The sequence below is a fragment of the Bufo gargarizans genome, chromosome 1 (assembly GCF_014858855.1).
Source record: "Bufo gargarizans isolate SCDJY-AF-19 chromosome 1, ASM1485885v1, whole genome shotgun sequence".
Lineage (NCBI taxonomy): Eukaryota > Metazoa > Chordata > Amphibia > Anura > Bufonidae > Bufo > Bufo gargarizans.
Window position 1 is genome coordinate 635,483,881 of NC_058080.1, and position 15,469 is coordinate 635,499,349.

The 15,469-nt window shown below is 44.3% G+C and overlaps 1 protein-coding gene across 7 annotated transcripts in view; it reads right to left on the reverse strand.

Moving 5' to 3' along the window:
* The window catches only part of CAST (calpastatin), a 189,116-nt gene that overhangs the window by 141,969 nt on the left and 31,678 nt on the right, over window positions 1-15,469 (reverse strand). For all 7 annotated transcript variants that reach the window (XM_044275982.1, XM_044275983.1, XM_044275986.1 and 4 more), the window contains one exon: window positions 9,870-9,935. In XM_044275982.1, the coding sequence (XP_044131917.1) occupies window positions 9,870-9,935 (66 nt within the window). The remainder of the gene's footprint in view (window positions 1-9,869; window positions 9,936-15,469) is intronic.

Here is a 15,469-nt window from a genome sequence, read left to right on the forward strand (position 1 = left end):
CTTTCATCGGATCCAGGGATGCAAGTACCAACATGCATGCTGAGCCCACTATATACTTCTGGAGCCTAATGGCCTGGTAGGTGCTGTGCAAGCAGACTCAGTTTTAGGCCTCATGCACACGACCGTTGTGTGCATCTGTGGCCGTTGTGCCGTTTTCGGGTTTTTTTTACGGACCCATTGACTTTCAATGGGTCCGTGGAAAAATCGGAAAATGCACCGTTTGGCAGCCGCATCCGTGATCCGTGTTTCCTGGCAGTGAAAAAAATATGACCTGTCCTATTTTTTTCACGGCCAACGGTTCACGGACCCATTCAAGTCAATGGGTCCATGAAAAATCACGGATGCACACAAGATTGGCATCCGTGTCCGTGATCCGTGATCCGTGTCCGTTTTTTCCTATCATTTCAATGGCAAACTTGACTTAGATTTTTCATGTCCGTGGATCCTCCAAAAAACAAGGAAGACCCACGGACGAAAAAACGGTCACGGATCACGGACCTACGGACCCCGTTTTTGCGGACCTTAAAAAAAAACGGTCGTGTGCATGAGGCCTTATACTGACTTTAAAACCAGCCTCCAGGGCATACTAGCTGGTCAGGTGTGCTTGACTGCTTGGAGATCGCCACGCCTCCAATACATACTACCAGTGGCGTAGGGATTGCCATAGCAGCCGTAGCAATGGCTATGGGGCCCGCCGCCGACTGAGGATAACAGCGTGGCGCTGTTATAGGGCGCGGTCGTACATGGAGCCGGAGGTAGAGAGGCAGTCTGGGCGGCGGTTCGCCGGAAGTGGAGGAGTCGCAGACTAGGAGCGGCATGTACAAGGAAGCTGCGAAGCGAGCTGCTGGAGTGTGGGTGGCTGGCTTGGCGCGTGCGCAGTACGGGTACGGTTCGGTGTCGGTCGGTTCAAGTGGCTGAGGTGAGGGCTGGCTGGGGGGTGGGACTGAGTCTGTCACTGTTGCAGTGTGTGTCCGACTCCGACTGAAGCGGCAGCGTCAGTCAGTGGAGAGACGTGGAGTACTGTAACTGGAGTCTGGAGACTAGTGTAGTGGGCAAGTGAAGACTGGAGTTATTTAATCTGTGTGTGTGAGGTACAGCTGGATCTCAGCATCTTCCCTAATCCCTATTCACACATATACCTGCTCAAGCCTGGCAGGCGCAGCTGCATTATTTAAAGGGATTCTGTCATCAGATTTAACCCCTCTAACCTAAACATATGCTCATGTCCAGACTAATAACAAGAATCCTAAGCTGGCCTTATTAAACCTCACTGTGGCTCTATTTGCCAAAAAAACAGGTTTTTAGAACCTGTCAATCACTTACTTAAGGTGCCCAAGGGGAGGTCCGTTAATACAGGGTGCCCAGCAGCACCCCTAGCCGTCCTGTGCCCAGCGCCGCCTTCCCTGTCTTCAGCGCCGCCTTCAACAGCTCAGCGCCACCTCCGCAATCCTCCCCCTCCCTCTGCCAGATTCCGTGCCTGACACTGCCAGGAGTCGGCACGGGAGCATCAGGCTGAGCCTAGTGCGCAGGCGCGGGTTCTGCCAGAGGTGTGGGGATGTTGGTGTGGGAGGTCCTGAAGGGTTGTTTGGATGGGAGGTCCGAGAGGTATGTGGGGGTGGGAGATCTGGGAGGGGGGGGACATACAAATTTTTTGCTATGGGGCCCAGTCATTTCTAGCTACGCCCCTGCATACTACACAGAAATGAATCCCCCATATTTCTTCAAATAATTATGTTTAGTTATGCACTCAATACTTGGTCGGGAATCCTTTTGCAGAAATGACTGCTTCAATGCGGCGTGGCATGGAGGCAATCAGCCTGTGGCACTGCTGAGGTGTTATGGAGGCCCAGGATGCTTCGATAGCGGCCTTAAGCTCATCCAGAGTGTTGGGTCTTGCGTCTCTCAACTTTCTCTTCCCAATATCCCACAGATTCTCTATGGGTTCAGGTCAGGAGAGTTGGCAGGCCAATTGAGCACAGTAATACCATAGTCAGTAAACCATTTACCAGTGGTTTTGGCACTGTGAGCAGGTGCCAGGTCGTGCTGAAAAATGAAATCTTCATCTCCATAAAGCTTTTCAGCAGATGGAAGCATGAAGTGCTCCAAAATCTCCTGATAGCTAGCTGCATTGACCCTGCCCTTGATAAAACACAGTGGACCAACACCAGCAGCTGACATGGCACTCCAGACCATCACTGACTGTGGGTACTTGACACTGGACTTCAGGCATTTTGGCATTTCCCTCTCCCCAGTCTTCCTCCAGACTCTGGCACCTTGATTTCCGAATGACATGCAAAATTTGCTTTAATCCGAAAAAAGTACTTTGGACCACTGAGCAACAGTCCAGTGCTGCTTCTCTGTAGCCCAGGTCAGGCGCTTCTGGTTCAAAAGTGGCTTGACCTGGGGAATGCGGCACCTGTAGCCCATTTCCTGCACACGCCTGTACACGGTGGCTCTGGATGTTTCTACTCCAGACTCAGTCCACTGCTTCCGCAGGTCCCCCAAGATCTGGAATCGGTCCTTCTCCACAATCTTCCTCAGGGTCCGGTCACCTCTTCTCGTTGTGCAGCATTTTCTGCCACACTTTTTCCTTCCCACAGACTTCCCACTGAGGTGCCTTGATACAGCACTCTGGGAACAGCCTATTCATTCAGAAATGTCTTTCTGTGTCTTACCCTCTTGCTTGAGGGTGTCAATGATGGCCTTCTGGACAGCAGTCAGGTCGGCAGTCTGACCCATGATTGCGGTTTTGAGTAATGAACCAGGCTGGGAGTTTTTAGAAGCCTCAGGAATCTTTTGCAGGTGTTTAGAGTTAATTAGTTGATTCAGATGATTAGGTTAATAGCTCGTTTGGAGAGCCTTTTCATGATATGCTAATGTTTTTAGATAGGAATTTTGAGTTTTCATGAGCTGTATGCCAAAATCATCAATATTAAAACAATAAAAGGCTTGAACTACTTCAGTTGTGTGTAATGAATCTAAAATATATGAAAGTCTAATGTTTATCAGTACATTACAGAAAATAATGAACTTTATCACAATATGCTAATTTAGAAGGACCTGTATTCTCTATAGGCAGGCACCCTAAAACAGAAATCGGTGGTTGGGTGTCTCTTTATTATGGAAACAATTCTGGTTTTAGCTACTGTAATATCCCAAATCGCTGCTCTAAGACCTGTTTAAAAGGTCAGACCAGATACCCAAATAGAGCAGTATACAACTAGGTCCTACTTTCTATAAATTAATTTGAGGCCTAGGCCCAAGGAGGAGTAATTTTAGTGCAGATTACCATCTATAAGAGGAAACCTGTTGTAGTAGATGGGCACTCTTATTTGAACAAAGCGTCTGCTAAGACCTCATGTTCATGTATCTAGTGAACTGGCTGAAGGACCCGACTTTGCACGGGTATATTTAATCTATTTAGTTTAATGTTTGTGTGTGTCATTAAAAGATATTGACAGTATCCACTACAACAGGGACATCTACAGTACCCCGCCCCCTTAACAGTGACCTCCACAGCCCCCCCCCCCCCCCCACAGTGCAGCGTCTCCTTAAAATGGGATGTCCACAGTAGCCCACCCCTTAACTTTGACCTTCACAGCAGCCTGCCCCTTTAACAGTGAGTTCCACAGCACCCCACCCCCTTGACAGTGACCTCCACAGGGGTCCGCCCCCTTAACAGTGACCTATACAGCTCCCGCTCCTTAACATTGACCATAGGTTACAGTCCTCTTACCTGTGACCTCCATCATTCCCGGCCCCCTTAACAGAGACTTCCACAGCGACTGCCCCTTAATTGTGACCTCCACAGCAGCCTGAACCTAGGGTGCCCAGAGTTCCGGTTTTAGGCAGGACAGTCCGGCTTCCAAACACAGGGATGTCCTTTTGAACAGCTCACTCTCAGACAGCAGCACTGTGCCGTCTGAGCGTGAGCTGCAGGGAGAAGTCACCCTCCCTCCCATCCCACCCCTGCAGCTGACAGAAGTTGATTTTTACCTTCATTTTTTCAATTCCTGTCGACTGCGAAGTTAGAAGGGGCGTGGCCTGACTGGATCAGGGCGTGGCTTGGTGGGACTTGGGGGTGGGGTTTTAAATCTGTCTTGAGGGTGGCCTGAATGGTCACCCTACCTTCCCCCTGAACTGTGACCTCCACAGCACTCCGTTCCCTTAACTGCGTAATCCACAGCAATCTGTCACCAGGATAATCGCTATTGAAGTAAAGCCATGTAATAGCACTTAGTACCTTATTTCAAAATGTGCCTTTGTTTCAGCAATAGATGTTTTCTATCTTCTGAAAATCCAGTTTATTTGGTATGCAAATGAACCAGTAAGGTGCCAAGAGGGGCGTCACTCTTGCAGAAAGGAGCCCAGGCACGCCTCCTGCTAGTGGTGAAGCCTCCCTCATGCTGGGAGCAGGGAAAAGGGGGCAGAGTTATGGCTTAAATGTGATGTAGGAGGGGTGGGTGGACACATTGTGGCAGGAGGCGTGCCTGGGCTCCTTCCTGCAAGAATGATGCCCCTCTGGGCACCTTACTGGCTCATTTGCATACCAAATAAACTGGATTTTCAGAGGATAAAAACATCTACTGCTGGAACAAAGGCACATCTGAAAATAAGGTACTAAGTGCTATTAGGCCATGGCTTTACTTCAATAGCTATTATCCTGATGACAGATTTCCTTTAAAGCTGACCTACAGCAGTGAAGAAAAATGGCTGGGTTGTTATAAAACCTTGAGTTAAACTGTGTGTATGTGGAAACTAAGGGCCTGCAAGCTTCTATTGGCTGATAAGGGTCATGTGACCAGGCTTCTATTGGCTAATGCATTTTTTTGGGAATATATTGGGAACGGTACGTGCTAGAGAGCTGAGACCTGGTCTAAAACCTTCCCGGACACCTGATGTACCTGTGTGCCAAATTTCGTGATTGTAAATGCGACGGTGCGGATTCCGTTAGCGGAAATACATGCATACACATAGGCTCAGCTTTATATATTAGATATAGCATTAGTAACATAAATCATCCATATATCCAACGTTTGCAGAGTGCTGTTGCAATGCGTGTTTGCTTTTGACTTATAGGGTAGACATCCAATCCAAATCCAGGTGACACTTGAAGGTTACCTTTTGTCCTCCTGGTTAAGAAGTTAGGCCCACTTCACATATCTCCGTGATCAGTCTCACATTTTCTGAAGCCAAAACTGGTCCCATAGTTTTTCCATGGGATTGTTCACGTACATCCAGAGCATCACTTATAACACTTTATGTCAAAAAGTGCTGGAAAGAAAAATGCTGCATACTACGTTTTTATGTCCGGTGCTATTAATCTATAGACCCTGGACCTGAGCACTAAAATGCAGCACACAAGCGGATAGGTGGAGGTGTTGGACTCCTGACGATCTGATATTGATGACCTGTCCTGTGGATAGGCCATCAGTACTAAACACCTGTAAAACTTTTTAATTTCGCTAGACACTCTGACTTGAAAGTTTCCTAAGATCTGTTCTGTAAAAAAAACACATTTACTGAATTTTGAGTCTATGGAACAAATCTTAATGTTCAATCTTATTTTTATTATTGACAGATCAAACAAAAAAATCCCAGCCTTTTACTGGTTTATTTGGTGACCTAAATAGTAATTCTGACATGTTGGGTTGACCACTAGAGGGCAGACTACAAAGGCAATAGAAAAAAAAAAAAAATACACATTTCAGAGTGAAGCCATTGAATGAGAAGTATCAGGGCCGTGACTTATTACCAGCCACATAGCAATGTCACAGAAACCTCTGCATCCGAAAAGTTGTTTGTACAAAACTCAAGATTTGGGAAAACAAGGCCTTCTACTAACGCTACCATCTATAATGAGTTATGTTTCAGTAAAGAGTAAATTGGATAACGGCATGACAAACATTTGCTAATATACTTTAATACTGAAATAGTCGCACTGTGCCACCAATGTTTTTGATACTGGGGGGGTGCACTGCGCCACCAATGAAGATAATTCATGTTTAATACAGATAAAGGAGGCGGGTGCCGGCGGCAGAATCACATAGACGGCACCCGACCTCTATGACAGGGAGCCGGTACAAAAGTATCGATTGGGTATCGATAATTCGATACCCGATCCAACCCTAGGTATGTTGGTTGACTGCATTTTTATGCGGCATTAAAAATGAGCGATTGTTGGCAGCACATTGCACCGTGAAACCTGCATAGGGACAAACAATCAAATAGATAATCAGTATTAACAAGTTGGAAACCCCTTTAATGATCGTTTATCGCGTAACCCACAATGACTACTGCATGTAAATGGCACTGTATTGCTGGAGCTCATTAATGGTACGTGCACATGGCAGTGTAGCTTATGCACTTTCACACATTGCAAACCGTTAAATCAGCACTGAACATCCGCACAAACAACTGGCATTCCAAATTACAGCTCCATGTAGAGGAGATTTTGATGACCTCATTAACTTTACTGGTGATGTATTGCGCTGCGCATTCGCTACATAAAAATCAGAACATCAAATCCACACGTAATGCGCGCCGTGCACATGTGGCCTAACGGGCAGCAATTTACTTGTATAAAAAGGATCCTATGTTTCACTGTCCATAAACCGCTCGTCTTGTGGTTGGCGGCATAGTTATACTGTGTATTTGCACTGAATGCGCTACTTTACAATAAACAAGTGTGTAAATCACTGGCAAAGTGTTTGTGTAGTGACTAGTAGGTGACAGGCCTGAGAAGACCTTGGCCATTTTATGTTTGGGTGTGTCCTGTTAATGTTTTGCACAATCCTAGAAGATACCTGCAGAAGAGCTACGAACAGAAGTGGAATGAGGAATATCAGCATTCCTGATGTACGGACATGACTGTGAACACCCTGGTAAGACGGAGCTGTTATCAGCACTCATCACCACTATGTTCTTCTTAAAATGCTTTCCTGGGGGGTTACCAAGTGCCTCTGAATTAAAGGACTTGACATCTACACTTAGGCCTATTGCACACGACCGTATGGCTTTTTCAGTGTTTTGCGATCCGTTTTTCATGGATCCGCTGTTCCGTTTTTTGTTTCCGTTGTGTTTCTGTTCCGTTTTTCCATTCCGTTTTTCCGTATGGCATATACAGTATACAGTAATTACATAGATAAAATTGGGTTGGCCATAACATTTTCAATAGATGGTTCAGGAAAAAACGGAACGGAAACGGAAGACATACGGATGCATTTCCGTATGTGTTCCGTTTTTTTTGCGGATCCATTGACTTGAATGGAGCCACGGACTGTGATTTGCGGGCAATAATAGGACATGTTCTATGTTAAAACGGAACGGAAAAACGGAAATACGGAAACGGAATGCATACGGAGTACATTCCGTTTTTTTGGCGGAACCATTGAAATGAATGGTTCCGTATACGGACCGTATACGGAACGCAAAAAACGGCCAGTAAACGGGGAAAAAAAACGGCCGTGTGCAATAGGCCTTAGCCTGTGGCAAGAACACTTACATAAGTGCTGAGTGGTGAGAATACTTACTGAAAAGATGCTTCTATATTTTCAGTGAATGTCAGTCCATGATAAAAATCAGAAAGTGGCAAATACATGTTTGACTTGTTCACACAGGGTATGGGCTCATGTACACGACCGCATGTTTGGTCCGCATTTGATCTGCTTTCCTTGCGGATCGGATGCGGACTTATTCATTTCAATAGAATTAAAATTTAATTTAATTTGCGGCCCCGCAAAAAAAGATAGAACATGTCCTAATATTGTACGTTTTGCGGACAAAGATAAGATATTGCTATTGCAGTGAAAAAGAAAATGGCGGTATGCACATGGCCAAGATCCGCGATTTGCGGACCGAAAAACGCATACGGTCATGTGAAAGGGTTCGCACCCGAGAAGCAAAAAATGCGCCTCGGATGCGAAATCAAACCACAGTCGTGTAAATGAGCCCTTATACATAACCTCAAAAACAGCCGACCCAACACTACTGATTCAGCAATACACATTTCTTTTAATAAAAAGGACTTCTACATATACAGTAAATGGCAGCTGTATGGTAGTATTACTCGGCCTCTGTGTAGAAGTGCTATTTCAGCACCATAGTGAAGTTATTTAGGTACTAGCTGATGACCCGGCATTGCTCTAGTATTTATTTATTGCAATTTTATATTAAATAACAGTGACTTTCACAAATGGCCGCACCTTTAACAGTGACCGCCCCTTTAACAGTGACTTTTACAGTGACCACCCCTTTAACAGTGACCTTCACAATGACCGCTCCTTGAACAGCGACTTTCACAGTGACCGCCCCTTTAGCAGTGACTTTCACAGTGACCGCCCCTTTAACAGTGAACTCCACAGCGCCCGTCCGTTTAATAGTGGCCCCTGCCCCCATGCATGTAGCAGTGTGGTTGTGCAGTCATATGCCATAGGACTGAATATTTGAGGACCTGCGAACTGCTAAAACCTGTGATCAGTTGTTATGGCAACCTGAAGTAGGACCTGCGAGCTTCTATTGGCTGATAAGGGACATGTGACCGTGTGTATGGCAGTTAGGATTTTAAGGGAACCTGTCATGTGGATATTTGAATTATAATCTAACTAATTATATACAATCATTGACTACTGAAAAGTACCTTAGATGTATTCACTTACTGGTGTGACAGATGGTTACCTCATAATATACACACAAAGATGCCCCATGCTAATGAGCTGATTTGAGTCCAGCGTGATGTCAGTGAGTCCAGCGTTTTTTTTTTCCAGAGCTATAGCCACTCCCCTGCTGCTGATTTTATATGGAAAATAACTGTCAATGAGTCAGGCGCTCATGAATATTCAGGACTCATCATTATGAGCTGGAGCTTTTCAATACAAGATGTTGGCAGATTGACTGGGTCAATTAAAGAAAGAGACCCAGCATTTTGCCAAGAGAATCAGTCACTTATTTATGTTGCCCTTAGTTAGGACACCATAAAACTGGTGACAGGTTCCCTTTAAGTGAAAGACTTGTATTGGCTAATGCAGGTTATTTTTGGGGAATATCTCAGGAACGTACGTCCTAGAGAGCTGTGACCCCTACAAGATTTCTTTCCAGGTAGCAAGGGATATGTATACAAAGTTTTGTAGAAATGGATGGTTGCGTTTTTGAGTTTTCGCGGAACATACACACATACAAAAATACGTCCTTTTTTATATATATAGATTATTCATTCAACTCCTTTCAGGCCTGCCGCATACATGCACTGTATATACAACTCCTCTCTTACCAGCAGTATACAGCACAAGCGGCTCTTCTCACACCCGCACAGTATATTCATACACTCCACTGTCGTCACTCTACATGCAGGTCTTCGTTGATTTGCTTTTTCCCCCTAAACATCTCTATACAATAGCACAAAGGCAACACATATCCTCACCGAACCCAGAGAACATTACTCGGTGGATGCAAATAGCAGGACATCACAGGCTATTTCCTATTCAGCGTCCTGTTACGACCACTACATCTATTGTTTTGTAGCAAAGCCAAAGACATAGATATTATGTTAAAAGCGCCAGTGTCTGTACTACGTCCACTGCATTCCTCCTGCCAGAAGAATAGCGCTAATGAAATTTGCATCATGTTTGAGATTTACTTATTTTGCTTGTTTCCAAAGATGTTAAGTGCAGTTTTCCTTTTATTTATTTTTTACCACAAGCAAAAAAGCACATCTGCATCATTTCCTAAAGGTGGCCGCACAAATTACTCTAAATTTTTTCAAAAATGATGATTTCAACCAAAATGGACAAAGAACAGTCGTCAACATTTTCATGCATAGTTGAACAAAAGATCTTTCTATAACATGATATTGCTACAAGACGTGGACTTACCTCTGCTGTTTCACTGCTTTTCTTATCTGTAGGCTTGGATGCGCCATCTGTTTTCTTACCACCTTGCTGAAATAAAACACAATTCGACTGTTATCTACTATTCCAGTGTCACACCTGAAAGCAAAACACTATTTTACGGTATCTTTTCTTTTATGGCACGCCTTCCCGGTAGCCTGGCTGTATGTAGTGTGACACAGTGAGGGGAATGGTCTGGGAAAACAGCCAGGTGGAGTCAAATACTGGACTGGATTTTTAATTTTTTTCAATTGTCTGTTTATTAAAGTTTCAGACACATAATCAATTACAACAGTAGCTTAGACCGTATTTTTTCCATTGTAAAAACATCATGTTAAGGTACAGAAAGTGAGGATAGCAATGGTCGTAAGATCAGCTGGGTACATGCCCCAGATGAGTGGAAGCAGAGTAGTCATATTCAGGTTGAACACACGAAGAAGGCAACATCTTTAAATTTTACTTCTGAAAGGTGGCGTCAATAGTATCAGCCAGTATAAAATAAAAAAGGACAGGATACATCCGGGGTAAGTATCTGAGGGAGAACAAAGCCTAATTTAGGCTGGGACACTAAATACCAAATACCAGGTTTTCCAAGTATGATCAAATCTATCAATCTGGTTAAGCAGGGTAGCTGAAAGGTATTCCATTCTCCTGACCTCCATTATGCTGGTTATAAGATCAGTTTGTTAGTTTCCAAAAACTGGCTATTAAGCGTCTAGCTGCCGTCAGCACATGAAGCATTAGCAGCAGAAAGTGCTTCTTCAAGGGTATGTGAGGAATGTTCAATAAGTAAGTGATGGGCTTGAAAGGGAACCTAACATCTAATTGCCGGTCTGGGTTTTTGGAAGCACCTGGCTGTCCTTAAATAGGCAGCTGGGTTCAGCAGCAGGATCTCTGTGTTGGGATCTGAGGTTTGGTGCCAGGTTGGAGGGCTAAGACCCATGGGCCGAGGAAACAGGCCCCCTAAAGACTGCCGTGGACTTCTGGAGGCAGAACTGACATCAAGGTGACTTGTCTTATATGAACTTTCCAATTTGTGTGAAGTAACACCAAGATGTACTTTCCATTGTGTGTGAATTAACACCAAGACTGCAAAGTAACGCATTGTTTTGTGCATTTGTTTTGCGTTAAGAACTAGTCTTTTGCCTCTGTACTGCGTCCGCTTACCCTATCTAATTTCTTAGGTCATCTATCAGGGAACGGTCTATGTGATAACAGGTTATCTCTCATTATAATACAAGCAAGGATTCTGCTAATTGTAATGAATCAGTTCAAGAAAAGGCTGAGAACCTGTAGACCGTTACTGGTGTAAGGGTATGTTCGCATGGGGCAGATATGCTGCAGGTCTTCCATCTAGCTTTTGCGTATTTCCCAAAGAATCCACATAGAAACGGACACGTAGTGCAGCTTTTAAAACCGCATGTCAATTTATGCTGCAGATTTTCATCGTGGATTCCACCCTTTGTAATGCAGGGAGTAAAATCAGAGAAAATCCAAATGTAACTTGTGCGGATTTTCACGTTGTTTTGTTGTAACTTCTAAGGCCTGACAAAGCAGAATAAATGTTAATCATTTACACAGTATACAGCTCTGGACACTCAGTTTTAGGCCTCTTTTACACGAACATTGTGCAGCCGTTCCGTGCATTGGGGACTGCAATTTGCACGGGCAACTTCTGTGCGGCAGCCGGGACGGATCGAGACCCATTCAACTTGAATGGGTCTGTGATCCGTCCACACCGCAAAAAAATAGTTCTATTTTTTTGCGGTGCGGAGGCACCAACAGAAACACCACGGAAGCATCTCCGTGATTGTGGACCACGCAATGTTTGTGTGCAAGAGGCCGCAGTGTTTTATTCTGAATTTATTGTGTCTCTTAGGTATCTGGCAGGTGAAAATATCACAGCCACTGGCCGAGGCGGGTCACCTTACATTTCCTGGGTTGAGCGGGGTCTGGAAGTAGAGATCGGAGGGGGACCTGGCAAGTGTCTTGTGCAAATAGTACAATTTAGTATAATTGTGTAACATTCTTTCCTCTAGGGAGACATTGAGGTTGTTTTATGGTACTCCAGCATGGGACTGCATGTCGCCATGTAGCCTTAGCCTTAAAGAGGACCTTTCACGGCTCCTGACATGTCTGTTTTATTAGCTAAATGCATTCCCCATGTAATAACAATTCTGGAGTCTCTATTCTTATGGCTCTATGTTGTACCATTCCTGTATTATTTCTACTGTGTCCCTGCACAGTCTGAAAATGGCAGCACTGATTGGATAGAGTGAGTCTGTGCAGATACACACCCCAAACTGGTTACCTCCCCTCTGTACCCTTACTGAATGCTAATAGCAATTCATTCATATCTTCTAGCAGGAATAATAAAGGGTAATAATAAAATTACAAACCACAAACCAACCTTCAAACAACACATACGCCATTTTATATCACTTAGGGCTCATTCAAACGACCGTATGGTTGCCGTGCCCGTGCTGTAGACCGTAAATAGCAGTCCGCAATGCATAGTCACCAGCGGTGTAAATTCTTTATTGCGATGCGGACCAATTGACTTGAATGGGTCAGCGATCTGCAAAATACTGCAGAGGATAGGACATGTCCTATCTTTTGCGGTGCGGATGCACAGACTCTAGACTTCCAAGTGTTTCCGTGGGGTTCCGATCCATGCCTCTACTCCGCAAAAGATAGGATATGTCCTATCTTTTGCCATATTTTGCAGATCAGGGACCCATTCAAGTCAAGCGGGTGCCCGTGTATTGCTGACCCACCATTTGGGGTCTGCAATATGGGCACAGAACCCTTACTGTTATGTGAATGGCCCCTTAGGCTAAGTGCACATGTATCTGCTGCCGATTCCGGCATGCAGCAGTATTTTGTCTGGCAAACTGTTGGTATTCACACCAGAACCTGAGGGATCCCATTCTTCTGAATGGTATCTAGAGTGGAAGGGGTCGGTCCAGCATATGTTGGATCTGGCGATTCCAGTATTCTGATCCTTAGCCAGAATAAAATATCGGAACTGTAGCGCAGATGTAAGCCTACACCTAAATGAAACTACAGAGAACTATGGTTGGATTCCACCTCTGATTTTACAGTTGTAAATATTTCCTCTGTGTTCCCAGACATTAAGAAATACTGAGTCGCTGCATGACAACTAAATAAAAGCCACAGGGCCTGATACTGTAGCAGTGATTATCATTGGGTCCTGGCTGGATGAGTCTATACACACACTTCATTGTAATAATGCTTTCTCCCTAAGGTTATGTGCACACCTGTACCATACTTCCGGGACTCTGTTCCGGCATAGGAGCAGACTACCGGGACCATATGCTGGACAATGCCAATGCCCAAAGGATACTTACTCCTCTTTTCACTTCCCAATAGTCACCCTATCCCCAACACCACTATAAAGTACGGTATATATTTTTTTCTAGTAGCACCTAAAGCAATCAGTAAGGACACACCCTTCCTATTGAGTTTATAAATTACACCAAATTTAGCAAATGTTGGTCTACTTGGTCCACTTTTTGAGGAATCGCTCAGGGAGTGGCTGAACAGGGAGGGCCTAATGGTGAATAAGCTTAAAGATGGCGCTCAGCTCTTTCTATACGATACTCCAAACCGGCTCTAGTTCCTCGCCCTCTATCTGCTCATAAGTCTGTTAGCTCCGTCCCACCTTCCTGTCCTTTCCTTACCTCCTTCGCCCAGCTTATTAATTACTTGTTCACATTGTTCTTTATTCTCATGACTGCCGTCGGGTGTCTGCATTTTGCTGGATAAAATACTGCCCCATGCAGCAGTATTTCGTCTTTTTGTTCTGTAATGTGTAGAAACTTCTGCCAGAGCCCCTGCCGCAGATGTGAAACTAGTCTAAGAAATATGCAACCAGCTCCTCTTCTTACATGTAGGAACAAGCCTAATTATGGCACCCATGGTTTTTATTACAAGCAGAAATAAAATCCAGAAATAACAAAGAAAGTATAAAAGTCAGTTCATGCAGAAATTCACACTACTTTCTCCATGGGCAACCGTTGAGCTGACCATGTACCTGAGATACAAATCAGCCAAATCTGACAATCCTGGCAGGATCAGCTGACAATCTTCTGTGGAATGACTCTTCCACCGCTGATGCAGACATTGATGGGAAAAAATTGACCATGTTGGATTTTACATGCGGATCCTTTGCTTCTAAGATAAGTCGCTGTCGCTTTTAAGATTAGTCACTTCATTGACTAAAACATGCACATCGATCATAGGTCAGAAGAAATGGTCGAAGCTCAAGTGTATGGCTGGCTGTAGGCTCTGTTCAAATGTGCCAAGGATTTGATGATCAATTCTTTATTCTATTGACTTACGACTGGTCTGATTATTTTCTGTTTGTCTACTCTCTTTCAGCACACTTCATTATTCTAGATATCACAGAGCAATGAAAAGTTGATGGAGAAGAACCAACGCGTGTCTGAATAGCGCTCAGTTAAGATCCTAGCGTGGTGCACATAACTCCTTCATTTCAGATACTTGAACTGGTCCTTACACATCATACTCACAGAACCAATGTATGAATTGCCTAAAGTTACTTATTCAAGCCTGCATTTTGCAGAAATCTATAAACTCTAAAATTCCAATCATCATGTCTTGTAAAGTTAGTAGATTGTCACGGTCACGTAGGTTACATTTTTCACAAGTATAAAGCCTTATATCTGTCCAACATACTGTATAATGATTGGCTAAATTAAATAATAGTGGAAAACCTGTCAAATGATTTTCAAAAGTAAAATGTCTTTAGTAAGGATAGGTTCACACCTGGCAGTCTGTTCCTATAGAGGCAGTTACTGTATCCAGCATAGCCTGATACTGCTGCAAACCACCTGATCCCCTTGCACTATAATGGGATATAACGGGAATCCGGAAGGTTTCCGGTATAAATGCCAGCTGCATCTGTCCCACCAGATCCCCATCAGATCCCATTACGGCTATGCTGGATACGGTAACTTCGGTAGTCTGTTCCTCTGCCGGAACAGGCTACCAGATTTACATGCCTCAGATGTGAACCTACACTGATAATGATGACCTGCAACCGGACAGGATAGGTAACCTGCACTGGGCAAATAGAGAAGCAAATACAGTGCAAAGACAGAGGAAATTAAAATGTCTTGATCAGTGGGGGTCCGAGTGCTAAGGCCCCCATGACTGCTAAAATGAGGAGAGAAGTGCTCAGATAGAACACTGTCTCTCCTCGCTGTACAAGATGGGGTCAACAGGAAGTCTACGAGCCAGTCTCCAGCCATGAGGAGAAATGGCTCTCTGTGAGTTCTTCCATCTCCTCATTTTCATAATTGGAGTGAGGAGTGGTAAAACGGTGCCAGCCTGTTTTCTGTTCAAGGTTATTTTGTTATAGATCTACCCATTCGTGTAAATCCATAAATACAGGATAGTATGCGAAGTAATTACACACTATTGGTCTCCCGGGCCTACAAACTCAAAACAGAAGAAAGCACTTAACTCCTCATGTTAGTAGATATGGGAGTGTTCACATCTACTATTTATGTCTGGCCAGTACTATTTTGCCTGAACCT